General features: G+C 47.1%; 1 protein-coding gene across 2 annotated transcripts in view; it reads right to left on the bottom strand.

The window, feature by feature from the left end:
* TMPRSS6 (transmembrane serine protease 6) overlaps positions 1-25,625 on the bottom strand; it is a 377,861-nt gene extending 352,236 nt beyond the window's left edge. For both annotated transcript variants that reach the window (XM_063940656.1, XM_063940657.1), the window contains exon 1: positions 25,303-25,625. In XM_063940656.1, coding sequence (XP_063796726.1) covers positions 25,303-25,374 — 72 coding nt within the window. In that variant the 5' untranslated portion in view covers positions 25,375-25,625. The remainder of the gene's footprint in view (positions 1-25,302) is intronic.
* Between the last annotated feature and the right edge of the window lie 1,258 nt (positions 25,626-26,883).

Below are 26,883 nucleotides of genomic sequence, written 5' to 3'. Positions count from 1 at the left end.
AGCCTACTCAAAGGCTGGAAAAGACATATATAAAAAAGCTACAAGCTTAGACAGAGTGACCCCTCTGAACCACAGAGAAAGAAAAGCTATATCCCAGCACTTTATGTATAGAGCCTGCAAACGCTCATGGCATTGTTGTGATTGAAAGAAAACCACTGCATGGAGCTCGTCAATAGGTCACTAATTATGACATCAAAATGACCCTCTCTAATTATCAAGCCCATTAATCGCTAAGATATTGAGCGTCAGAAAAAAATAAATAACAATAACTGAAGCAATTTGTTTTGGGCTAAAATTGCAAATCAAGTGATCTGGTCTGTGATGTGTCTATAATGCAGGCCACATTGATCTGAATCCCAGCATTGAGCACACCTTAAATAAGGAACCTTAATGTCCAGTTGACTGGAGGTTAGCTACAATATAGTGCTCTCGATAATAGCTAAATAGCAGCAGGATAGCTGAGAGCTACAATGTCTCAAATGCTCCGAATTCTGTGCATAATTAGTTAGGCAAACAATGTCTAATGACTGCTAGGTAGTGGATAAACAGCCTTTTAGTCACGTAGAAAAGGGGGCGCTGGATAAATGTGGTTTGAATAAATTTCAGAGAGGTGCGGGGTATATACGATACCAGAAACCAGTATTGGTGCTGCCGTTGAGAGTCCCGCTTCCAGCCGTACATAGGCTCCGGGGATTACAGCGGCGTACGTCCGTAGTCTCGCTCCAAGTGAGCAGTAGCTTGATGCCGTTGCCTGGTGACCGTCTATGGATTCCGGCTAATGCGGTCACGTGTGCGCATCACGTGATCGCAGTGTCCTGACGTACGTTTCGCAGGGTGAGCTTGATCACAGGACGTAATGTGATCACTGAAGATTTCAGTTTTTATAGAGCAGTGCTCGTGATTGATTGGATAACTTGTATGATAGACACTTTAGTCCACCAATCCCATTGTCGACAGATAGGTCCAGTGGATCAGTTAAATTAGTTCCCCAGATTGTCAATTAGTCAATTTGCGGGCTATTCTCCTTGAATGATTAATTATAATAATTATTAATAATCCTATATCTGAATGAATGAAATATTCTTATTAAATACTTTGTTCTTTACATAGTTGAATGTGCTGACAACAAAATCACACAAAAATTATCAATGGAAATCAAATTTATTAACCCATGGAGGTCTGGATTTGGAGTCACACTCAAAATTAAAGTGGAAAAACACACTACAGGCTGATCCAACTTTGATGTAATGTCCTTAAAACAAGTCAAAATGAGGCTCAGTAGTGTGTGGCCTCTACGTGCCTGTATGACCTCCCTACAACGCCTGGGCATGCTCCTGATGAGGTGGCGGATGGTCTCCTGAGGGATCTCCTCCCAGACCTGGACTAAAGCATCCGCCAACTCCTGAACAGTCTGTGGTGGATGGAGCGAGACATGATGTCCCAGATGTGCTCAATTGGATTCAGGTCTGGGGAACGGGCGGGCCAGTCCATAGCATCAATGCCTTCGTCTTGCAGGAACTGCTGACACACTCCAGCCACATGAGGTCTAGCATTGTCTTGCATTAGGAGGAACCCAGGGCCAACCGCACCAGCATATGGTCTCACAAGGAGTCTGAGGATCTCATCTCGGTACCTAATGGCAGTCAGGCTACCTCTGGCGAGCACATGGAGGGCTGTGCGGCCCCCCAAAGAAATGCCACCCCACACCATTACTGACCCACTGCCAAACTGGTCATGCTGGAGGATGTTGCAGGCAGCAGAACATTCTCCTTGGCGTCTCCAGACTCTGTCACGTCTGTCACATGTGCTCAGTGAGAACCTGCTTTCATCTGTGAAGAGCACAGGGCGCCAGTGGCGAATTTGCCAATCTTGGTGTTCTCTGGCAAATGGCAAACGTCCTGCACGGTGTTGGGCTGTAAGCACAACCCCCACCTGTGGATGTCGGGCCCTCATACCACCCTCATGGAGTCTGTTTCTGATCGTTTGAGTAGACACATGCACATTTGTGGCTTGCTGGAGGTCATTTTGCAGGGCTCTGGCAGTGCTCCTCCTGTTCCTCCTTGCACAAAGGCGGAAGTAGTGGTCCTGCTGCTGGATTGTTGCCCTCCTACTGGCCTGTCTCCTGGTAGCGTCTCCATGCTCTGGACACTACGCTGACAGACACAGCAAACCTTCTTGCCACAGCTCGCATTGATGTGCCATCCTGGATGAGCTGCACTACCTGAGCCACTTGTGTGGGTTGTAGACTCCGTCTCATGCTACCACTAGAGTGAAAGCACCGCCAGCTTTCAAAAGTGACCAAACCATCAGCCAGAAAGCATAGGAGCTGAGAAGTGGTCTGTGGTCACCACCTGCAGAACAACTCCTTTATTGGGGGTGTCTTGCTAATTGCCTATAATTTCCACCTGTTGTCTATTCCATTTGCACAACAGCATGTGAAATTGATTGTCAATCAGTGTTGCTTCCAGTGGCGGATTTAGCGGGGGGCGATTAGGGCGAACGCCCCCTCTACACATACCGGCACCGGGATGGAGGCCGGGTCCCGCCGCGGTGTTGGGAACGAGGTGGACAGCGGCGCAGCACGGCGGGGGAAGGGGAGAGAGAGAGAGCGTCCTGATACGCATACAGCGGCTGAGCGGCCTCTGTTCTGACCACGCCCCCTCTTTCCTGTACGCGCGTCAGGACGCTCTCTCTCTCTCCCCATCCCCCGCCGCGCTGCACCGCTCTCCACCTCGTTCCCAATGCCGCGGCGGCACCCGGCCTCCATCCGACTCCTCATGCTGCTGGCTGCAGCAGGTGTCACTGTCAGTGTATGCCATGTCTCCTACCCTCCAAACTAAAGTAAGTGTGTGTGTGCCCCCTCTGTGTTCCATGTCTCCCCCCTCCGCTCCTAGCTAAAGTGCCTGTGTTCCATGTCTCCCCCCTCTTCTCCTAACTAAAGTGTATATGTCCCTGCATTATTTTGGCTCATTCAGTGTACTGTAATGTGAATTTCGGCTCATTCTACATGCTGTAATGTGAATTTCGGCTCATACATTGTGGTATGATGTGAATTTCGGCTCATTCAGTGTGCTATAATGTGAATTTTGGCTCATTCTGCGTGCTATAATGTGAATTTTGGCTCATTCTGCGTGCTATAATGTGAATTTTGGCTCATTCTGCGTGCTATAATGTGAATTTCGGCTCATTCAGTGTGCTATAATGTGAATTTCGGCTCACTCAGTGTGCTAGAATGTGAATTTCGGCTCATTCAGTGTGCTATAACGTGAATTTTGGCTCATTCTGCGTGCTATAACGTGAATTTTGGCTCATTCTGCGTGCAATAACGTGAATTTTGGCTCATTCTGCGTGCTATAATATGCATTTCGGCTCATTCTGCGTGCTATGATGTGCATTTCGGCTCATTCTGCGTGCTATGATGTGCATTTCGGCTCATTCTGTGCGCTATGATGTGCATTTCGGCTCATTCTGCGTGCTATGATGTGCATTTCGGCTCATTCTGCGTGCTATGATGTGCATTTCGGCTCATTCAGTGTGCTCTGATGTGCATTTCGGCTCATTCAGTGTGCTATGATGTGAATTTCGGCTCATTCTGCGTGCTATAACGTGAATTTTGGCTCATTCTGCGTGCTATAATGTGAATTTCGGCTCATACAGTGTGCTATAATGTGAATTTCTGTTATGCACACCAGTGCCTGCAGGAAAGTACTGGTGTCAGAACTGTTATGCACTCCAGTGTCTGCAGGAATGTACTGGTGTTTGAACTGTTATGCAAAACAGATGGACTCACAGACAAACTGGGGGATATGACATAATGTACACAGAAGGTGATAGGGTAACAAAATACACACAAAGTGAACAGAGAAGCCCAGAGGCTAAGGAACTGGGTATCTCCCTTGTATTAGAACTGCTCAGATGGAAAAGCAAGATGTTGTGTTTTAATACGTAGAGAACCCGAAATGCTGTTGCTAAGGGCAACAGCAAAACCCTAAAGGGTTACCAACGGGTGTGGCAGTAAACTCCTTGGTCAGAGATGGAATGATAGACACAAGGAGAATCTCCACAATCCTAATTCTCACTTGCAGTGCACAGGTTTTAGCTTACTGCCACTAAACTGACCCCTGACACCTAGCACAGTGAGACAGGATTAGACAGGCAAGTCTTAGAATACAGCCGCAAACTTGCTAAGTTCACAGAGTAGTAACAGAACCCCAGCAAGCTAAACGACTGACTCCAGTCTTACTGCTAGGTCTGGATTGGCAGAGTGTAATACCAAATCCCCAGGCCTATTTGCAGTAAGCAACAAACAAATACAAAGCTACACAGTACTGGCTAACTTTCATGAACTGACTAACCAACAAAGATTCAGCAGCATCTGCTTACCCTGAAAAGAGGCCTTATAAAGCAGGTGCTGTCCACGCCCCACTCAGACCTCACAGACTGTGAGCACAAAAACCAGCACCGGATCCCCTGCCGTGCACAGAGCCTATAACCACTGCACAGCAAAAGACCCGAACCGGAGTATCAGCTGCGCTCAGGTTACACCACTAGCACTTGTCTCCCGGTTGCCATGACGACGTGGCAGCACAGGGCAGGAGACCCTAACAGTACCCCCCCTCTGACGAGGGGTCAAAGAACCCCTACCACCGGGTTTATCGGGGAACTGCGAGAAGAAAGAGCGTATCAGTCTGGGGGCATGAAGATCACAACTGCGCACCCACGACCGCTCCTCCGGGCCATACCCCTTCCAGTGCACCAAAAATGACAGCCGACCCCGAACCACCTTGGAGTCAAGAATCCTTTCAACAACAAACTCCCTCTGGCCACGTATCAGAAGAGGGGAAGGTCTTCCACTGGAAGAAGGATTACTAATCGCCCGTTTTAAAAGGGAACAATGAAATGTTTTATTGATACCCAAAGAACGGGGCAGATCTAACTGAAATGCCACCGGATTGATAACCCTGGTGATCTTATAAGGGCCGATGAACCGGGGCCCTAACTTATGAGATGGCTGTCTCAACTTCAAATTCTTGGTAGACAACCAGACGAAGTCTCCTAATTTGAAGCTGCAGGGTCTTTTCCGCTTATCAAAAACCCTTTTGGTCACTAATGACACAGACACAAGGGCTTTCTTCACTTTCCGCCAAATACCTCTAAGGACCGAAACCACAGAGGAACCACCAGGCGTGGAGTCCAGGGGGTCAAAAGAATTGGCCTTAGGATGATGCCCATACACACAAAGGAAGGGAGAGATCCCTGTAGCAGAGTGAGCCGCGTTGTTATAGGCAAACTCCGCCATGGACAGATGAGCAACCCAGTCAGTCTGACACTTGGAGACATAACACCTGAGGAACTGCTCCAAGGACTGGTTCACCCTTTCAGTCTGCCCATTAGACTGCGGATGGTAGCCTGACGACAAGCTGACAGAAATCTGGAGATCGGAACAAAATGCCCTCCAGAATTTGGCCACAAACTGGGATCCGCGGTCAGAGACCACATCAAGTGGCAACCCGTGGAGACGCACAACATGCAGCATAAATAATTCAGACAGGCGTCTGGCTGATGGCAGCCCAACCAGTGGAACGAAGTGCGCCATCTTCGAAAACCTGTCAACGACAACCCAGATGGCTGTCATCCCCGAGGATTTGGGCAAGTCCACCACAAAATCCATTGAAATGTGGGTCCATGGCTTAGATGGGATAGAGAGTGGATGTAATGGGCCAACAGGAACCCCTCTAGGAGTCTTATTTCGGGCACAGATGTCACATGCCCGAACCCACTGATCCACATCCTTAGCCACCGAGGGCCACCACACCGCCCTAGATAGCAACTCCCGAGTTCTGGCAATACCCGGGTGACCTGCCGACTTCTTGGCATGGAATTCCAGGAACACTCGCTGTCTTAACCTAGGAGGCACAAACAAAAGACCTACCGGAAGGTCTGGAGGAGCCTGCTCCTGTGCTCTAAGGACTAATGATAAGAGGTCCTGGCTAATGCCCACTTTAATACATGATGGGGAAACAATGGGCAACGGCTCCTCGGTGGTCTCCTGGATTGGAGCAAAACTCCGCGAGAGCGCATCAGCCTTGATGTTTTTTGACCCAGGGCGATATGTTATCAAAAAATTAAAGCGAGCAAAAAACAAAGCCCATCGTGCCTGCCTGGCATTGAGACGCTTCGCTGACTCTAAATATGCCAGATTCTTATGGTCAGTGAGAATTGAGACCACAAACTTAGCCCCCTCAAGCCAGTGTCTCCACTCCTCGAGTGCATCCTTAATAGCCAACAATTCCCGCTTACCCACGTCATAATTCATCTCGGCAGGCGAAAATTTACGGGAAAAGTAAGCACAGGGATGAAGGCGATTATCAGACACTCCCATCTGAGAAAGCACTGCCCCAATACCCATCTCAGAGGCATCCACCTCCACCACAAAAGGACGCTCTGGATCTGGGTGTCGCAGCACCTTGGCCGAAACAAATGCCCTTTTGAGACGGGCAAAAGCCGCTTTAGCCTCACAAGACCAGTGAGCAACATCCGCCCCTTTCTTAGTGAGTGCCACCAAGGGCGCCACTATAGACGAAAATCCAGCGATAAATCGTCTATAAAAATTCGCAAAGCCCAGGAAACGCTGAAGCGCCTTCAAACTAGTGGGCTGCACCCAATCCAGGACTGCCTGTACCTTGGAACCCTCCATTTGGAAACCTTCTGGGGAGATAATATATCCTAGAAATGCGATTTGCTGAACTTCAAATTCGCACTTCTCCAGCTTCGCCCCAAGCCGGTGGTCTCTGAGTTTCTGGAGGACTAAGCGTACATGCTTCCGATGTTCCTCCAGGGAATGGGAGAAGATTAGGATGTCATCTAAGTATACAACTAAGAATCTATCCAAATATTCCCTGAGCACATCATTCATGAAATCCTGGAAGACTGCCGGGGCATTACAGAGCCCAAAAGGCATCACCAAATATTCATAATGCCCTGAGTGGGTATTAAAGGCAGTCTTCCATTCATCCCCCTCTCTTATTCGGATTAGATTGTACGCACCGCGTAGGTCAATCTTAGAAAAAATGGTGGCAGTACGAAGCTGGTCAAACAAGACCGAAATGAGAGGCAGTGGGTATGAGTTTTTAATCGTGATACGGTTCAATTCCCTGAAGTCGATGCAGGGTCGCAACGAACCGTCCTTTTTACCCACGAAGAAGAACCCCGACCCAACTGGAGACTGTGAAGGTCTGATAAATCCCTTAGCCAAGTTCTCCTGAATGTACTCTGCCATAGCCTGAGTCTCAGGACGTGACAGGGAGTACAACCTGCTCTTGGGAAGCTTAGCATTTGGCAACAAATCAATGGCACAGTCATAGGGGCGATGGGGAGGTAGTACCTCTGCAACTTTTTTGGAGAACACGTCCGCAAAATCTACATAACACCCTGGCAATCCTGGCAAACTTAGCTGCGAGAGCCTGACTGGAAGGCTCAAGCAACTCCTGAAACAATCAGTACCCCAATTAAGAATCTCCCCAGAGACCCAGTCAAATTGAGGATTGTGGGCCCTTAACCAGGGTAACCCCAACACCAATGGGGCAAAAGTACAGACAGTCACATAAAAGGACAATTTTTCAGAGTGTGTGGCTCCAATAAACAAAGAAATCTGGCTAGTGCAAGAGGTAATTTTACCTTGGGATAATGGTTCCCCGTTTAACCCACAAATCTCAATTTCCGATGCCAAGGGTACTAAGGGAACAGAGTGTTTCAGGGCGAATTGGCGGTCCATAAAAACCCCGTCGGCCCCACTGTCCACAAAGGCCTCAGTCTTGACAGTTTGACCGAGGATCTTCAAGGTCACCGGAATGATAAAAGTCTTCTTGGGAAATTCTGACTTCTGGCCTGACAGGATATTTCCCATCACCCTCAGGCCCTGAAGTTTTCCGGCTTTTCTGGGCATGATACTACCACATGACCTTTATTCCCACAGTACAAACACAACCCCTGCTGTCTCCTCCGCGTCTTCTCACGCGAGGAGAGGCGGGTAGCCCCAATCTGCATAGGCTCCTCAGAAAATTCCTCAGAGTCTGAGGTTCCCTTGGGAAGGAAGGAAATCTCAGTCTCCCTTTCAAGCCTACGCTCTCTCAGCCGTCTATCCACCCGGATGGATAACTGCATGAGCTGATCCAAGCTATCAGGCAAGGGATATTGTACCAGTTGGTCCTTTATCTGGTTAGAAAGACCTCTTCGGTACTGGTGTCTCAGGGCTGGGTCATTCCACTGGGTATCATGGGCCAACCTCCGAAACTCCGTACAGTAAACCTCAACTGGCCTTCGCCCTTGCTTAAGGATCGAAATCTGAGCCTCGGCTGAGGCCGTCTTGTCAGGGTCATCATACAACATGCCCAGTGCCGTAAAAAAAGCATCAACACTTTTAAGCGACGGACAGTCAGGCTGCAACCCATATGCCCAGACCTGTGGGTCTCCTTGTAGCAAGGAAATCACTATGCCCACCCGCTGAATCTCCGACCCAGAAGACTGAGGCCTAAGCCGGAAGTATAGCTTGCAGCTCTCCTTGAAACAAAAGAACTGCGAGCGATCTCCAGAAAAACGATCCGGGAGATTTACTTTCGGCTCCTTAACCCCTGCAGGTGCTGCTGCTGCGGGAGCTCCGCCAGCAGCCTGGGAGGTGTGCATTTTAATGGACAAATCATTAAATTGTCGAGTCAGGACCTGCACCTGATCGACCACCTGTTGCAACGTATTTTGAGGGGTATGCTCCATATTCCCACAAAATTTCAACAGGAGTATTAGGCTGCTGAATATGTTATGCACACCAGTGCCTGCAGGAAAGTACTGGTGTCAGAACTGTTATGCACTCCAGTGTCTGCAGGAATGTACTGGTGTTTGAACTGTTATGCAAAACAGATGGACTCACAGACAAACTGGGGGATATGACATAATGTACACAGAAGGTGATAGGGTAACAAAATACACACAAAGTGAACAGAGAAGCCCAGAGGCTAAGGAACTGGGTATCTCCCTTGTATTAGAACTGCTCAGATGGAAAAGCAAGATGTTGTGTTTTAATACGTAGAGAACCCGAAATGCTGTTGCTAAGGGCAACAGCAAAACCCTAAAGGGTTACCAACGGGTGTGGCAGTAAACTCCTTGGTCAGAGATGGAATGATAGACACAAGGAGAATCTCCACAATCCTAATTCTCACTTGCAGTGCACAGGTTTTAGCTTACTGCCACTAAACTGACCCCTGACACCTAGCACAGTGAGACAGGATTAGACAGGCAAGTCTTAGAATACAGCCGCAAACTTGCTAAGTTCACAGAGTAGTAACAGAACCCCAGCAAGCTAAACGACTGACTCCAGTCTTACTGCTAGGTCTGGATTGGCAGAGTGTAATACCAAATCCCCAGGCCTATTTGCAGTAAGCAACAAACAAATACAAAGCTACACAGTACTGGCTAACTTTCATGAACTGACTAACCAACAAAGATTCAGCAGCATCTGCTTACCCTGAAAAGAGGCCTTATAAAGCAGGTGCTGTCCACGCCCCACTCAGACCTCACAGACTGTGAGCACAAAAACCAGCACCGGATCCCCTGCCGTGCACAGAGCCTATAACCACTGCACAGCAAAAGACCCGAACCGGAGTATCAGCTGCGCTCAGGTTACACCACTAGCACTTGTCTCCCGGTTGCCATGACGACGTGGCAGCACAGGGCAGGAGACCCTAACAATTTCGGCTCATTCAGTGTGCTATAATGTGAATTTTGGTTCATTCTGCATGCTATAACGTGAATTTTGGCTCATTATGCGTGCTATAATGTGAATTTCGGCTCATACAGTGTGCTATAATGTGAATTTTGGATCATACTGTGTGCTACAATGTGAATTTCGGCTCATTCAGTGTGCTATAATGTGAATTTTGGATCATACTGTATGCTACAATGTGAATTTCAGCTCATACAGTGTGCTATAATGTGAATTTCGACTCATTCTGTGTGCTGTAGAAACAGAATTTGTCGGCAGATAAGAACCACTTGGCCCATCTAGTCTGCCCCCCCTTTTTTTTTTTTACATTATTTTTTATCTCTAACCTTATCTGATCCTTATTTCTTTGTAAGAATATCCTTATGTCTATCCCATGCATGTTTAAATTGCCCTACTGTCTTAGCCTCTACCACCCCTGATGGAAGGAATGGCGATTCGCCAGTCTGTATCACCAGTGCGCAGGGTTCTCTCCACTAACTGGCAACATTTTATTAGTAATGGCAACAATAGGAAATTTAGAAGCGAACGGGAAGGGCATTACTAAGTGGGAGGGCCTATGATTAGGGGGAGGAGTCATAATTCTTAAACCGCCCCCCCTAAAAGTTAAGTCTAGATCCGCCACTGGTTGCTTCCTAAGTGGACAGTTTGATTTCACAGAAGTGTGATTGACTTGGAGTTACATTGTGTTGTTTAAGTGTTCCCTTTATTTTTTTGAGCAGTGTATATATATATATATATATATATACTGTACAGTCAATTTTGCTAGTGCATGTATGATAATGTAACAGATTAATAACAGCAATGCATGATAGAAAATATATAATAGTCCAGTGCATTATAATGGAAGATATGCATAATGTATAATTCAAATGCACAGTCTGGAACCTCTTCCCTAGAGGAGAAGGTGGGTGCTCCAGGCTGTAGGGCCCACTGGGGGTTTCCCCTGTACCTTATGGGCCAGTCCGACCCTGTCTCCACATATTTTATTATGGGAAGCTACAAGCACTGGTTTTGCCTATTACATTGTCTTTAAATTATTAAAATTGGTCAGTGAGGTCCCAGGTTTGCAGCTTTTGGGTTTAGCAATCATCTGCCAGCCCTCACTGTACACTATATTAGTCAAATTCCCTGTAATAGTTACTTTGCATTTAGTCACGCCCAATAGGCATTTTAGACACACCCCTCCAATCATGCACCCCCTAATAAAATGTGCTGCACACGCCTACAGTATGTTCAATGAAAAGCTCTTTCCATATTTAGAATAGTTTGGATAGATACCACTTTACACAAGGGCCCACATGCCCAAAGGTTTCTTCATACATGGGGCAGGTATATCCAGTCCCAGTCATCTGACATCATCCGACAGATAAACACCTGTTTGCTACTCACGCAAGGGAATCATGGTTCCATGATCTCTAATGATTTACCAATCTTATCCTGAAGCTAAATTTCCTACACACTTAAGCCTCCACCAAATACCCACATGCCAAAATGTTTCTTCATACATGGGGTGGGTATATCCAGTCCCAGTATTCTTACATCACCTGACAGATAAACACCTTTAAGGTTTATGCCTCCAAATACCCTGTGGGGGTCCCAGCTACTTAGGTTCAGCGCACACCCCCTTCCCCATCATTTCCTCTCCTCCTTCCCCATTTCCCAATAACTTTCACCACTTTCCCTCGCCGTTCTACATGTTTCTCTCTTCTCTTTTCTCTCATCTATACTTCAAACCTCATCGCATTCAGATGCCTTGCCTCATAGATTTTCCATTAATCCTTCTCTTTCCTCTGCTCCCCCTTAAATAACCCTCCTAATCTTACAACCTTTCTCTCTTCTTCACTAGTTTTCCATGTCTTGTTTCTTTTTGACACCCAGAGGTATTACATGCTCTATGCGCATTTAAGGTTACTTCTAGTGCGCTTAACTGATTAAACGTGCTATGATACCCTATTATTCTTAACATCACAACTTAACATTTAAAAAACTGGACAATGGGCTTCTATCTAATCCATACTTGCCGACTTTAAATATCTCCGCTCCGGGAGAAGCCCGGAGAGGAGACACTGCAGGAGACTTCGGGGGGGGAGCTTAATGATGTTATTTGCAATTTGCGTCATCCGGCCTTGACGTTGTGAAAGGGGTATTACTAAAATGTGCAATATTTCCTATCTGACTATCTACCGGAAACCAATTCCTTGTGTATTTGTATTATGTACTGATATACTTGGTAATAAACTGATGCTGATTCTACAGTCCGTGATTCATGATTTTTTCATGTTTTTTGTTATACTTTATTTTTGAGATGCAAAGTGGTTAGTGTCATTGTACTATATAGAGGAAAATGATTAACCAGAGCAAGGCACACACATTGTGCAACTACTGCTTGCTCAGCACAAAACAGAAACAGCATGACAAAATGATTAACTCCATATAAATGTCCAGATCACATCTGACTGTATAATAAATCTGCACTTCTTCCCAAATAGATATTTTGCATAGAATTTGTTATTATATAGAAAAACCTGTTTGTCAGAAATGCAATGTGTGTAGATGGGATGCAGTCAATTAGCCGGCTGTTGGGATCCCGGCATACAGGAGACCAGCGCTGGAATTCCGACACCCGGTGCTATGCCGACACCCGAAATCCCGACAACCACCCGGATTTCCCACTCGTTTGGTGGCTCCACACCACCACCCGAGAAGGAATAGAACCTGTGGTGAGGGCCCGATGCGTGGTGAGCGCACTCGCTGCCGGGATTCCGGGAAATGGGATGCCGGTGTCGATATACTGACAGCCAGCATCCCATCTACCAGGATTTCGTATGTATTCCGTGTATATATCTATAATGGGTACAGTGGTGAATTTCCAATTGAGGCACATACCTAGGGGGGCCACTTGCTGGGGGAGCAGCACTTGGGCACTTGTTTTATTAATGTCAGTCTGGAATTTACCTATAACTACAAAATGTTTCCAGAATAAGCATTTTTGCTTATTTCTGCCATACATGTGGAATAAGCTTCACCATGCAGGCATTAAATCGCCCATCATGGTTGGTAACTAGAGATGTGCACCGGACATTTTTCGGGTTTTGTGTTTTGGTTTTGGATTCGGTTCCGCGGCCGTGTTTTGGATTCGGACGCGTTTTGGCAAAACCTCCCTGAAAATTTTTTGTCGGATTCGGGTGTGTTTTGGATTTGGGTGTTTTTTTACAAAAAACCCTCAAAAACAGCTTAAATCATAGCATTTGGGGGTCATTTTGATCCCATAGTATTATTAACCTCAATAACCATAATTTCCACTGATTTTCAGTCTATTCTGAACACCTCACAATATTATTTTTAGTCCTAAAATTTGCACCGAGGTCGCTGAATGACTAAGCTAAGCGACCCAAGTGGCCGACATAAACACCTGGCCCATCTAGGAGTGGCACTGCAGTGTCAGACAGGATGGCAGATAAAAAAAATTGTCCCCAAACAGCACATGATGCAAAGAAAAAAAGAGGTGCAATGAGGTAGCTGTGTGACTAAGCTAAGCGACCCAAGTGGCCGACACAAACACCTGGCCCATCTAGGAGTGGCACTGCAGTGTCAGACAGAATGGCAGATTAAAAAAATAGTCCCCAAACAGCACATGATGCAAAGAAAAAAAGAGGTGCACCAAGGTCGCTGTGTGACTAAGCTAAGCGACCCAAGTTGCCGATACAAACACCTGGCCCATCTAGGAGTGGCACTGCAGTGTCAGACAGGATGGCAGATTTAAAAAATAGTCCCCAAACAGCACATGATGCAAAGATAAATTAAAGAAAAAAGAGGTGCAAGATGGAATTGTCCTTGGGCCCTCCCACCCACCCTTATGTTGTATAAACAGGACATGCACACTTTAACAAACCCATCATTTTAGCGACAGGGTCTGCCACACGACTGTGACTGAAATTACTGGTTGGTTTGGGCCCCCACCAAAAAAGAAGCAATCAATCTCTCCTTGCACAAACTGGCTCTACAGAGGCAAGATGTCCACCTCCTCCTCATCGTCCGATTCCTCACCCCTTTCACTGTGTACATCCTCCTCCTCACAGATTATTAATTCGTCCCCACTGGAATCCACCATCTCAGGTCCCTGTGTACTTTCTGGAGGCAATTGCTGGTGAATGTCTCCACAGAGGAATTGATTATAATTCATTTTGATGAACATCATCTTCTCCACATTTTCTGGAAGTAACCTCGTACGCCGATTGCTGACAAGGTGACCGGCTGCACTAAACACTCTTTCGGAGTACACACTGGAGGGGGGGCAACTTAGGTAAAATAAAGCCAGTTTGTGCAAGGGCCTCCAAATTGCCTCTTTTTCCTGCCAGTATACGTACAGACTGTCTGACGTGCCTACTTGGATGCGGTCACTCATATAATCCTCCACCATTCTTTCAATGGTGACAGAATCATATGCAGTGACAGTAGACGACATGTCAGTAATCGTTGGCAAGTCCTTCAGTCCGGACCAGATGTCAGCACTCGCTCCAGACTGCCCTGCATCACCACCAGCGGGTGGGCTCGGAATTCAATGCCTTTTCCTCGCAGCCCCAGTTGCGGGAGAATGTGAAGGAGGAGCTGTTGACGGGTCACGTTCTGCTTGACTTGACAATTTTCTCACCAGCAGGTCTTTGAACCTCTGCAGACTTGTGTCTGCCGGAAAGAGAGATACAACGTAGATTTTAAATCTAGGATCGAGCACGGTGGCCAAAATGTAGTGCTCTGATTTCAACAGATTGACCACCCGTGAATCCTGGTTAAGCGAATTAAGGGCTCCATCCACAAGTCCCACATGCCTCGCAGAATCGCTCCGTTTTAGCTCCTCCTTCAATCTCTCCAGCTTCTTCTGCAAAAGCCTGATGAGGGGAATGACCTGACTCAGGCTGGCAGTGTCAGAACTGACTTCACGTGTGGCAAGTTCAAAGGGTTGCAAGTTCGAGGGCATACATTGAGACTGGAGGGGGTGAGGTTCAGGGGAAATTTAAGGAAAAATTACTTCACAGAAAGGGTAGTGGATAAGTGGAATAGCCTCCCATCAGAGGTGGTAGAGGCTAAGACTGTAGGGAAATTTAAACATGCTTGGGACAGGCATATGAATATCCTTACAAAGAATTAAGGTTAAAAAAGGGTTGAGATTGCCTAAAGGATAAAATAAAAAAGGGGCAGACTAGATGGGCCAAGTGGTTCTTATCTGCCGTCAAATTCTATGTTTCTATGTAACCTTGCACAACGATAAAATCATTCTCCACTGCGCTTTAGTCAGGTGCATGTAGGTAGCTGTATAGGCTTGAATGGCCTTTTGCTGCTCCTCCATCCTCTGAAGCATATAGAGGGTTGAATTCCACCTCGTTACCACCTCTTGCTTCAGATGATGGCAGGGCAGGTTCAGGAGTGTTTGCTGGTGCTCCAGTCTTCGGCACGCGGTGGCTGAATGCCGAAAGTGGCCCGCAATTCTTCGGGCCACCGACAGCATCTCTTGCACGCCCCTGTCGTTTTTTAAATAATTCTGCACCACCAAATTCAATGTATGTGCAAAACATGGGACGTGCTGGAATTTGCCCACATGTAATGCACGCACAATATTGGTGGCGTTGTCCGATGTCACAAATCCCCAGGAGTGTCCAATTGGGGTAAGCCATTCTGCGATGATGTTCCTCAGTTTCCGTAAGAGGTTGTCAGCTGTGTGCCTCTTATGGAAAGCGGTGATACAAAGTGTAGCCTGCCTAGGAACGAGTTGGCGTTTGCGAGATGCTGCTACTGGTGCCGCCGCTGCTGTTCTTGCTACGGGAGGCAATACATCTACCAAGTGGGCTGTCACAGTCATTTAGTCCTGAGTCTGCCCTGCTCCACTTGTCCACATGTCCGTGGTTAAGTGGACATTGGGTACAACTGCATTTTTTAGGACACTAACGAAGCTGCCAAGACCTGAGTTATCCGCTTTGCAGCAGGATGACTGCTGTGATATTTCATCTTCCTCGCAAAGGACTGTTGGACAGTCAATTGCTTACTGGAAGTAGTACAAGTGGTCTTCCGACTTCCCCTCTGGGATGACGATCGACTTCCAGCAGCAACAACAGCAGCGCCAGCAGCAGTAGGCGTTACACTCAAGGATGCATCGGAGGAATCCCAGGCAGGAGAGGACTCATCAAACTTGACAGTGACATGGCCTGCAGGACTATTGGCTTTCCTGTCTAAGGAGGAAATTGACACTGAGGGAGTTGGTGGTGTGGTTTGCAGGAGCTTGGTTACAAGAGGAAGGGATTTAGTTGTCAGTGGACTGCTTCCGCTGTCACCCAAAGTTTTTGAACTTGTCAATGACTTCTGATGAATGCGCTCCAGGTGACGTATAAGGGAGGATGTTCCTAGGTGGTTAACGTCCTTACCCCCATATCCTCATCCTGGTGTACTTCAACAGTGACATCTTCAATTTGACTATCAGGAACTGGACTGCGGGTGCTCCTTCCAGCACTTGCAGGGGGCGTGCAAATGGTGGAAGGTGCCAGTGTTGGGAAGGTCAGGCATCGCAACCGACACAATTGGACTCTCCTTGGGGATTTGTGATTTAGAAGAACGCACAGTTCTTTGCTGTGCTTTTGCCAGCTGAAGTCTTTTCATTTTTCTAGCGAGATGATGAGTGCTTCCATCCTCATGTGAAGCTGAACCACTAGCCATGAACATAGGACAGGGCCTCAGCCGTTCCTTGCCACTCCGTGTCGTAAATGGCATATTGGCAAGTTTACGCTTCACATCAGACGCTTTTAATTTTGATTTTTGGATCATTTTACTGAACTTTTTTTTCTTTGGATTTTACATGCTCTCTACTATGACATTGGGCATCGGTCTTGGCAGACGACGTTGATGGCAATTCATCGTCTCGGCCATGACTAGTGGCAGCAGCTTCAGCACGAGGTGGAAGTGGATCTTGATCTTTCCCTATTTTAAACTCCACATTTTTGTTCTCCATTTTTTAATGTGTGTAATTATATGCCAGTAATATATCAATAGCAATGGCCTACTGTACCGTACTGCTATATATTATATACTGGTGGTCAGCAAAATTATGCACTGTCCTCCTACTATATATACTGTGCACAACTAAAATGCACCACAGGTATGGATGGATAGTATACTTGACGACATAGAGGTAGGTAAAGCAGTGGACTACTGTACCATACTGATATATATTATATACTGGTGGTCAGCAAAATTATGCACTGTACTCCTACTATATATACTGCGCACAACTAAAATGCACCACAGGTATGGATGGATAGTATACTTGACGACACAGAGGTAGGTAGAGCAGTGGCCTACTGTACTGCTATATATTATATACTGGTGGTCAGCAAAGTTATGCACTGTCCTCCTACTACTGTGCACAACAACTAAAATGCACCACAGGTATGGATGGATAGTATACTTGACTACACAGAGGTAGGTAGAGCAGTGGCCTACTGTACCGTACTGCTATACATTATATACTGGTGGTCAGCAAAATTATGCACTGTACTCCTACTACTGCGCACAAGAACTAAAATGCACCACAGGTATGGATGGATAGTTTACTTGACGACACAGAGGTAGGTAGAGCAGTGGCCTACTGTACCGTACTGCTATATATTATATACTGGTGGTCAGCAAAATTATGCACTGTACTCCTATATACACTGCGCACAACTAAAATGCACCACAGGTATGGATGGATAGTATACTTGACGACACAGAGGTAGGTAGAGCAGTGGCCTACTGTACCGTACTGCTATATATTATATACTGGTGGTCAGCAAAATTATGCACTGTCCTCCTACTACTGTGCACAACAACTAAAATGCAAGACAGGTATGGATGGATAGTATACTTGACGACACAGAGGTAGGTAGAGCAGTGGCCTACTGTACCGTACTGCTATATATTATATACTGGTGGTCAGCAAAATTATGCACTGTCCTCCTACTACTGCGCACAACAACTAAAATGCACCACAGGTATGGATGGATAGTATACTTGACGACACAGAGGTAGGTAGAGCAGTGGCCTACTGTACCGTACTGCTATATATTATATACTGGTGGTCAGCAAAATTATGCACTGTCCTCCTACTACTGTGCACAACAACTAAAATGCACCACAGGTATGGATGGATAGTATACTTGACGACACAGAGGTAGGTAGAGCAGTGGCCTACTGTACCGTACTGCTATATATTATATACTGGTGGTCAGCAAAATTATGCACTGTCCTCCTACTACTGCGCACAACAACTAAAATGCACCACATGTATGGATGGATAGTATACTTGACGACACAGAGGTAGGTAGAGCAGTGGACTACTGTACCGTACTGCTATATATTATATACTGGTGGTCAGCAAAATTATGCACTGTCCTCCTACTATATATACTGCGCACAACAACTAAAATGCACTACAGGTATGGATGGATAGTATACTTAACGCACAGAGGTAGGTAGAGCAGTGGCCTACTGTACCGTACTGCTATATATTATATACTGGTGGTCAGCAAAATTATGCACTGTCCTCCTACTACTGCGCACAACAACTAAAATGCACCACAGGTATGGATGGATATTATACTTGACGACACAGAGGTAGGTAGAGCAGTGGCCTACTGTACCGTACTGCTATATATTATATACTGGTGGTCAGCAAAATTATGCACTGTACTCCTACTATATATACTGCGCACAACTAAAATGCACCACAGGTATGGATGGATAGTATACTTGACAACACAGAGGTAGGTAGAGCAGTGGACTACTGTACCGTACTGCTATATATTATATACTGGTGGTCAGCAAAATTATGCACTGTCCTCCTACTATATTTACTGTGCACAACTAAAATGCACCACAGGTATGGATGGATAGTATACTTGACGACACAGAGGTAGGTAGAGCAGTGGACTACTGTACCGTACTGCTATATATTATATACTGGTGGTCAGCAAAATTATGCACTGTCCTCCTACTATATTTACTGTGCACAACTAAAATGCACCACAGGTATGGATGGATAGTATACTTGACGACACAGAGGTAGGTAGAGCAGTGGACTACTGTACCGTACTGATATAATACTGGTGGTCACTGGTCAGCATAATTCTGCACTGTCCTCCTACTATATACTACAATGCAGCACAGATATGGAGCGTTTTTCAGGCAGAGAACGTATAATACTGGTGGTCACTGGTCAGTAAAACTCTGCACTGTCCTCCTACTATATAATACTGGTGGTCCCCAGTCCCCACAATAAAGCACACTGAGAACAGATATTTGCAGCACACTGAGCTCAGATATGGAGCGTTTTTTAGGCAGAGAACGTAGATATTTTCAGCACACTGAGCACAGATATTTGCAAGCACACTGAGCACAGATATTTGCAGCACACTGAGCACAGATATTTGCAGCACACTGAACATGACTGAGAGAACGCTGCACGTCCTCTCCCTATCATCTCCAATGCACGAGTGAAAATGGCGGTGACGAGCGGCTCCTTATATAGAATACGAATCTCACGAGAATACGACAGCGGGATGATGATTTTCGGGCGCGCTCGGGTTAACCGAGCAAGGCGGGAAGATTCGAGTCTGCCTCGGAACCGTGTAAAATGGGTGAAGTTCGGTGGGGTTCGGATTTTGAGGAACCGAACCCGCTCATCTTTATTGGTAACCCTTTCCATATACAGGTCAGGTCTCCGTTATCCGGAGACCCGTTATCCGGAATATTCCGAAAACCGGAATATCCCGGAGCTGTAGTGATGTCATGACGTCCTGCAACGTCATGACGTCACTACTACTGTGACCAATGTCCAGCGGTGGGGGAGTGGCTTTGCAGCTAGTCCCTTGCCACATAGTGCATGCCAACCCCCGCTGACTTCGCCGCTGACCCCTGCAATGACCGCTGACCTCACCGCGGATACCATTTGCCCCTCCCAGACCCCCACATTGACAGCCGAACCACCCATGACTACTGCTGGACCCCTCTCCGGACCAGTTATTTAATTTTTCGGAAAAATCCCATATCCGGAATGCTCCTGGTCCCAAGCATTCCGGATATGGGATACTCGACCTGTATTGGGCAATGACCATCCCTATTGCTGGTGGAAACATACTGGTTGATAAATATGCCTCTTAGGGTTCTAGCTAAAATAATAATTATAATAATAATAATAATAATAATCATGCACCACTCATAGAAGAAGCAGAGACAGCCCCAGTAAACCTGCTATCAGATCAGGTGTGTCATGTATGGAAATCCATAACCAATAAATATAATAATAATAATAATAATAATAATAATAATAATAATAATCACAATATTCTAATAAATAAAGACAAGGAGACATAAATTTGGCAGAAAAATTGTTAGCTATTTATTTAAATTTACATTTAAGATAAAATATGATGGCAAAGTAAGGACGGCCAGAATCAGCCAAATCCACAATGCACAATAATAACCAACAACATGCATTGCAGGTGGAACTCAACGATATCACCTCCAAGGGTATCCACTCACTTTCTAACTTGACTACCCACCCGTTTGGGTGATGACACTGTCCCCCGTTATGGGTGGTACAGCCAACTACCAGTCAATGAAGGGAGCACACCCAAAATAAATTATTGCACCCAGACTGGTGAGCTGCCGTTCTTTCCCACCACGAAATAGCCAACGATCACTCACAAACCAACACACACAAAAAAGGAGGGAGGGCGGAAAGACTAGAAACAAAGAGGCTTTGGCCAACAGCACCAAACCCTTAAATAAAGTCCAACACAGAAACATCACCTGACACACCATATTCAGGCAAATTCATGTGAGGTCCCTGCCACACCGTAGGCAGGCTAAGAGGTCTATTTATTAACATTGTTTTTACTAAAATAATGTGAAAAAAGGTGTTTTCACACCCTTTTCACATTATTTTAGTATCACCTGAATGTGTTAAAGGGCATTTGGAGCAGTTTTCATGAAATACTGCTCCAAACCCTTTAATTCACTTTTTTTTTAGTAACCCACATCGCATTCCCCATACTTATAATGGGAAATGTGATGTGGCCAAATTTACTAAAAAAAAAAGTGAAAAAATACCGCAGTGTGTCCTGTGATAATCTCGCCAGTTCAGGCTGGCGAGTTCACAGGGCAGCACTGCGATAATGTGCATTTGCCCAGCTTTCTCTGCCCTTGGCAGAGAAACCTGAGCGGGGACCCGACAGAATGCTCAGCTATGTGTGTCCGATGGACACACAAGCTGCTCACAGTGTAAAAAGTTTAAAAAAAAGTAAAAAAACCCAAAAACCATACTCACCTGTCCAAGGAGCCGGTGTCCGCTGCTCTGGTGAGCGCTGCCGGGTGCCGGGTCCCCCATGTGCTGCAATGTGACCCCGGAGCTGTAAAATGACGCTGCAAAGTGTCAGCGTACTTTACAGCACCGGGTGTTGAAGCAGCGCGGACCGGCTCCCTGGACTGCTGAGTATATTGATCTTCTTGGGGGGGAAGGGGGTCCGTGGCACGCAGGGGTAGTCGTGACGGGTGGGGGGGTCAACCGGGCGGCGGTGGTAGCGGCGATGTTGGTGGGGGTGGCACATGCGCTGCAGGACATCGGGGTGTTTTTCCCTAAAAATAAGCCGATGATGCTGCGGAGTATCATCGCAGGTCTGTCCCTGCACCCGATAATTGATACATCCCTGCAATGTAATCAATTATCGCAGTGCGAGTTGGGGCGATTTTATCACCTGTCACCCGCATACTGGATGCGGATGGTGATAAATAGGCCTCTAAGTCATGTGATGTTTCTTCATGCCAGCCCACATCCTAGAGGGTTAAACTACCTCATTTCTTATAGCAATCATTCGGTTTCTCTTCTACTAGCATCCTGCCGGAAATTCTGGAGCATGCACCATCCCCCCAATCAAAATATATACATAATTAATAATAATATTATTATTTTTATAATAATAATAAAATAAACCCACACTGGCCCTCACAGGAAAAAATAAAACACATTGACCTCCACAAAAAAAATAAAGCACACATTAATTGACCCAGCCCCCCCACAGAGAGGAGCTCCCAGTGCCTCCTTCGCCCTCAGCCACATGCAGCAGCAGCCTCAGTGACACTTTACGGGTGTGTCTGCGTGACCTATGACATCATGGTGCTACGTAGCTGTAGGTCATGGCCTGGGCCTGAGCAGCAGCAATTTCTTCTCTGTCTGAGGGGGAGGGCTGGAAGAGTGGGGGTGTCCCCCCCCCAATCTTAAGTGCCTCAAGCCCCCCAAAGGCTTAATCCAGCCCTGTGCATATGTCATCGTGATGGGGTATGTGTAGCCGCTGTTCGCAGCCTGGACCTGAGCAGCAGCAATTTCCTCTCTGTCTGTCTGATGTTCTGCTGCCACTTCACTGCTATACATCGGTCAGCGGCAGTGGCATAAGTTCATTCCAGTCACCCTGAGGCAAAGTAGAGTTTGGTGCCCCCACCCCTTGAAAAAAGGGACAAATATATAATTTGGGGCTAGGACAAAGGTGAATAGACCAGGAGGGACAGTGCCAGGACAGGGGTGACAGGGCCAAGACAGAACAGAGGGGACATGGGAGAAGGGTGTCAGGGACAGGACAGAGGTGACAGGGCCAATACAGAGATGACAGGGACAGTAAAATGGGGAAGAATAGAAATGACAGGGCCAAGATAGATAACCAAGTTAGAGGTGACACGGACAAGAGAGGGGGTGACAGAGACAGGACAGAGGGGGAAGGGGTGATGGGGACAGTACAGAGGGGTGTCAGAGCCAGGACAGATATGAGAGGGAGAAGATAGAGGTGACAGGGGCAGAACCATGACAGAGGTACCAGGACAGAGGGGACATTGACAGAATCAAAAGGGATAGGAGAGAGGGTTAACAGGACCAGGACAGATGTGACAGAGTCAGGACAGGGGGGACAGGACATGGGGGAGACAGGGATAGCAGGGACAGAACCGGGACAGGTGACAGGACAAGTACACAGTGGATAGGGACATAACAGAAGGGTCAGGAGAGAGGGTTGATAGGGCCAGGATAGAGATGACAGGACAAGGGTGACAGGGACAGAAGAGGGCAGACAGGGTCAGCACAGCGGTGACAGGGACAGGACAGAGGTGGAAGGGACAGGGCAGGAATTGACAAGGACAAGACAGAAGGGCCTGAGAGAGGGGAGACAGAGCCAGGACAGAGGTGACAGAGATAGGAGAGAGGGAAGACAGGACCAGGACATAGCCCTGAATTCAATGCTGGTTGGAGGAGGTAGTTTGCAGCCTGGCACAGAGGGGACAGGACAGGGGTGACAGGGGCAGGACAGAAGGGCAAGGAGAGAGGGGAGACAGGGCCAACACATTGGTGACAGGGCAGGGGTGACATGGACAGGACACAAGGACCAGGAGAGAGGGGAGATAGGGCCAGCATAGAGGTGACAGGGACAGGACAGGGGGGACAGGGACAGGAGAGAGGGGAGACATGGCCAGCACTGAGGGACAGGGCAGGGGTGACAGGGGTAGGACACAAGGACCAGGAGAGAGGGGAGATAGGGCCAGCATAGAGGTGACAGGGACAGGACAGGGGTGACAGGGACAGGAGAGAGGGGAGACATGGCCAGCACTGAGGGACAGGGCAGTGGTGACAGGGACAGAACAGAAGGACCAGGAGAGAGGGGAGACAGGGCCAGCATAGAGGTGACAGGGACAGGATTGGTGACAGGGATAGGAGAGTGGGGAGATGGGACCAGGACACAGCCCTGAATTCAACACTGGTTGGAGGAGGTAGTTTGCAGTTTGGCCGCACTCACTATATATACTGTAACTGATATTGTATGCCCGACCTCCAGTCGCACTCATTCTGTTACATTACCTAGCAACAGGACAAATACCGCCGCGACCCTGCACAGTCCCCAGTCCCATACCTCTGCCTCTCTACACCCCGTTAAACTGTTGCAGTTATCATCACTTTCCTCCGCTAGTGACTCGCTCGCTGAAGCTCGGACACTTCCTTCTTGTTTCCCAGCAGCCGCCTTCTGGATCACTGGGCAATAGCAGCAGAGGCCAGGAGCCGGGAGGGGGCAGAGCATGCAGGCAGGCAGCTGCAGCGCTGCCCAGCTATCTGTATGTGGCAGTGAAAAAAAAAATCCGCTTGTAGTAGTGGTGGCAGGGCTGCTGGATTGGGTCTTAAAAGGGGTGAAGATAAGGACGGCATGGCCCATACCCAGAATACTGTCAGCCTCCGCTGATGCTACTCTCTACTTGGCGAGTCGGTGGCTCCTCTGTCTATTCTAGTAGTAAGGGGACGGAATGGGCGGGGACAATTGAGAAAGTGCCCCCTTCAAGGCTGGAGCCCGGCGGAAACTGACTCTGTTGTCTCCATTAGTTTCGCCCCTGGTCAGCAGTAGTGAACAGGTAAGAAGTGTTAAGTGGAGGATGATTTACCGCTGGATTCATCCCTGTGGGCAGTGCTGACAAGAGGGGCAGGGTTGGAAGAGTGGGGAAGGGCTGGAAGAGTGGGGGCAGGCCCCCCTATCTTAAGTGTGCCGCTCCCCCCGAAGGCTTAATCCTGCCCTGTGCATATGCCATTGCGACGTTGTTTTTCAAGGATCTTTTGCACGTAGCATGGAGTATGTGTAAATGCGATACTAATTAGAAGGGCTGTGGCTGAGGATGCGAAAACACTCAGTGGTGCAAATATAAGCATGAAGCCGTATGATTAATCACTTGTAGAAAATACCTTTCATTTTGGTGTTAGGGACACAGAATGGTCTGCAGTTTCTTGTAAAGGGGTCACAGGCAGGATTCCTGCCCCCCCCCCCCCCCCCCCCCAACAAAAAAAGCACACCAAACAAACAATTGTAGCAACGGTAACAATGGTCAGAAACTAAATGTTACAAAATCATTTACAATGTTGGTGTCATTCCCATCTCTGTATGTCAATAGTAGGAACAGAATCTATGCTCAGCAGACCTGCAGAGGCCAGTAAATCAATAACTTGTACAAAGTTAGAAAACTAAATAAATAAATTGGGTGCATTAAAGCAGGAACTATTAGGCTGTTTATAATACAAATGTATAGGTCAATGCAGTTAGAACGAAAAGAATCTACACCACCAAGAACAAGAAACATATATGGTTCATTATATTCTCTAATAATGATTCCTGCACCGCTTACATTTCAGTCCTATGAGGTCTAATGGATGGTACGTTAAGTTATACTTTGGCATAGGCTTATCCAACCAGCTGTTGTGGAACTGTATGTCCAGGCATGCATTGCCTGCCTTAGGCTGCCAGGGCATGCTGGGACCTGTTGTTTCACAAAAACAAGAGCGACGCAGGTTGTCTAAGCCTGCTTTAGAGCAACATACAGTACTGTGACTATATATCCCTACTACACGTACACTATATAACAGTCATTATATATCACAGCTATACATAACATATCTTTAATGATATGTGTCTTTCAGATCCTTTACTCACCTGACTTAGCTCTTTCGGGGGCTTCTCCATGGTGGCAGACGTGGCATCAGGAAGGGGCAGATCTAGTGACATTTTCTTCACTCCCCCAATTCACCTGTATGTACAGCACACAGCTCTGCTCCTGGGTCATTCTGTGCCAGTTACACAAAGCTCACACCTCATCACACACCAGGCTGCTGTTGACACAGCCGCAAGCTCCCCACAGATCAGTCTTCTCTGCCCCTCTGGCTGTTTTGGAAAAGAGCAGAGATCCCAAGGGACAACTCAGCATGCATAACAGGCTGTGATCAGTGTGCGAAACAGACACACACAAACAGGGAGCACTGTGACCAATGTGCAAAACACTGACAGGCAGACAGGTAGCAGGGTCATTGTGCACAGAGCCGGCCCTAGCCAATTTAATGCCCTAGGCAAAATTTTGTCTGGTGCCCCCTAGCTCCGCCGCTAGTTCTGCATCTGTACCTGCAACGCTCAGGTAGTGGGGCCCACCGGGGGGTTACCCTGTGGGCCAGTTCAACTCTGCACAATGCCACACAGTAATGACCATAATACATATAATTCCACACAGTAAAGGAACCTTACACATATGCCCCACATTAGTAATGCCCATAATACACATAATGCCACACAGTAATGCACCTTACACATATGCCCCACATTAGTAATGCCCATAATACACATATACTGCCACAGATACTGCCACACTTGCTGGTTATACAAAAAGACCAGTATCAAACATGTAGAAACTGTCCATTCTCTTCACTATTCAGTGTGTTTGCTGGTGTCTGTTACTGCATGCCCTTTACTTTATACTGTGGGAGTGATATGCTCTGCCCTCCAGTCTGATGTGTCCGAAAGTCATGCTGCACTGATGTTTCACTAAGAAAATCACAACGCAACTTACTGACCACGTTACAGTGCTGGGTGGCAGGGGAATTTTACGGCATGGACTGACTAGGAAATAAAGTGTGGGGAGAACATTGCCCATGTTATGTCCCTGCAGACACCTGGGAATTGCACAGGGATAAGGGACACAGGATAACAGGGTCCCCCTCCCTTATGTGCACAAGCATTATAGGTGATGTCAGGTTTCTGTGAAGCAGTCTTCCAAAATACACGTGTTATAGAAGCCATCCAGTAATAACCTTATATAGTCAGTGAAAATGTCACAGGTCCAGGAATTGCATTTACTTGGCTTCTGCTGTCTGTCTGAGGTCTCACAAGTCAGGGGCATTCAAGCATGTCAGAGGAATTTTAAGGCACAGTGTGCATTTTTTTTTACAAATGTAAACAGCAGTGTATACAAGTACTGATTGAATACATTTGGAAAGTAACAGTTAGTTTGCAGACTGTCCCTCCCAGCATGAGATACTGCAGGGACATGCTTGGATGCCCCTAGACATGCTTGGATGCCCTAGGCAAATGCCTAGCCTGCCTATAGCTAAGGCCGGCTCTGATTGTGCACAACACACAGGGATATCATATGATTAGTGTGAATCAAAGCCCCCAGGGTCCTATACAGAGCCAGATCTAGACCTTATGGGGAACCAAGCAAGACACCTATTTGGGGCCCCCCTTCCT

This window comes from Pseudophryne corroboree, chromosome 9, assembly GCF_028390025.1.
Source record: "Pseudophryne corroboree isolate aPseCor3 chromosome 9, aPseCor3.hap2, whole genome shotgun sequence".
NCBI classification, from domain to species: Eukaryota; Metazoa; Chordata; class Amphibia; order Anura; family Myobatrachidae; genus Pseudophryne; species Pseudophryne corroboree.
Note: the sequence above shows the minus strand (reverse complement) of the source record. Positions and strands in the feature narration are given on the sequence as shown.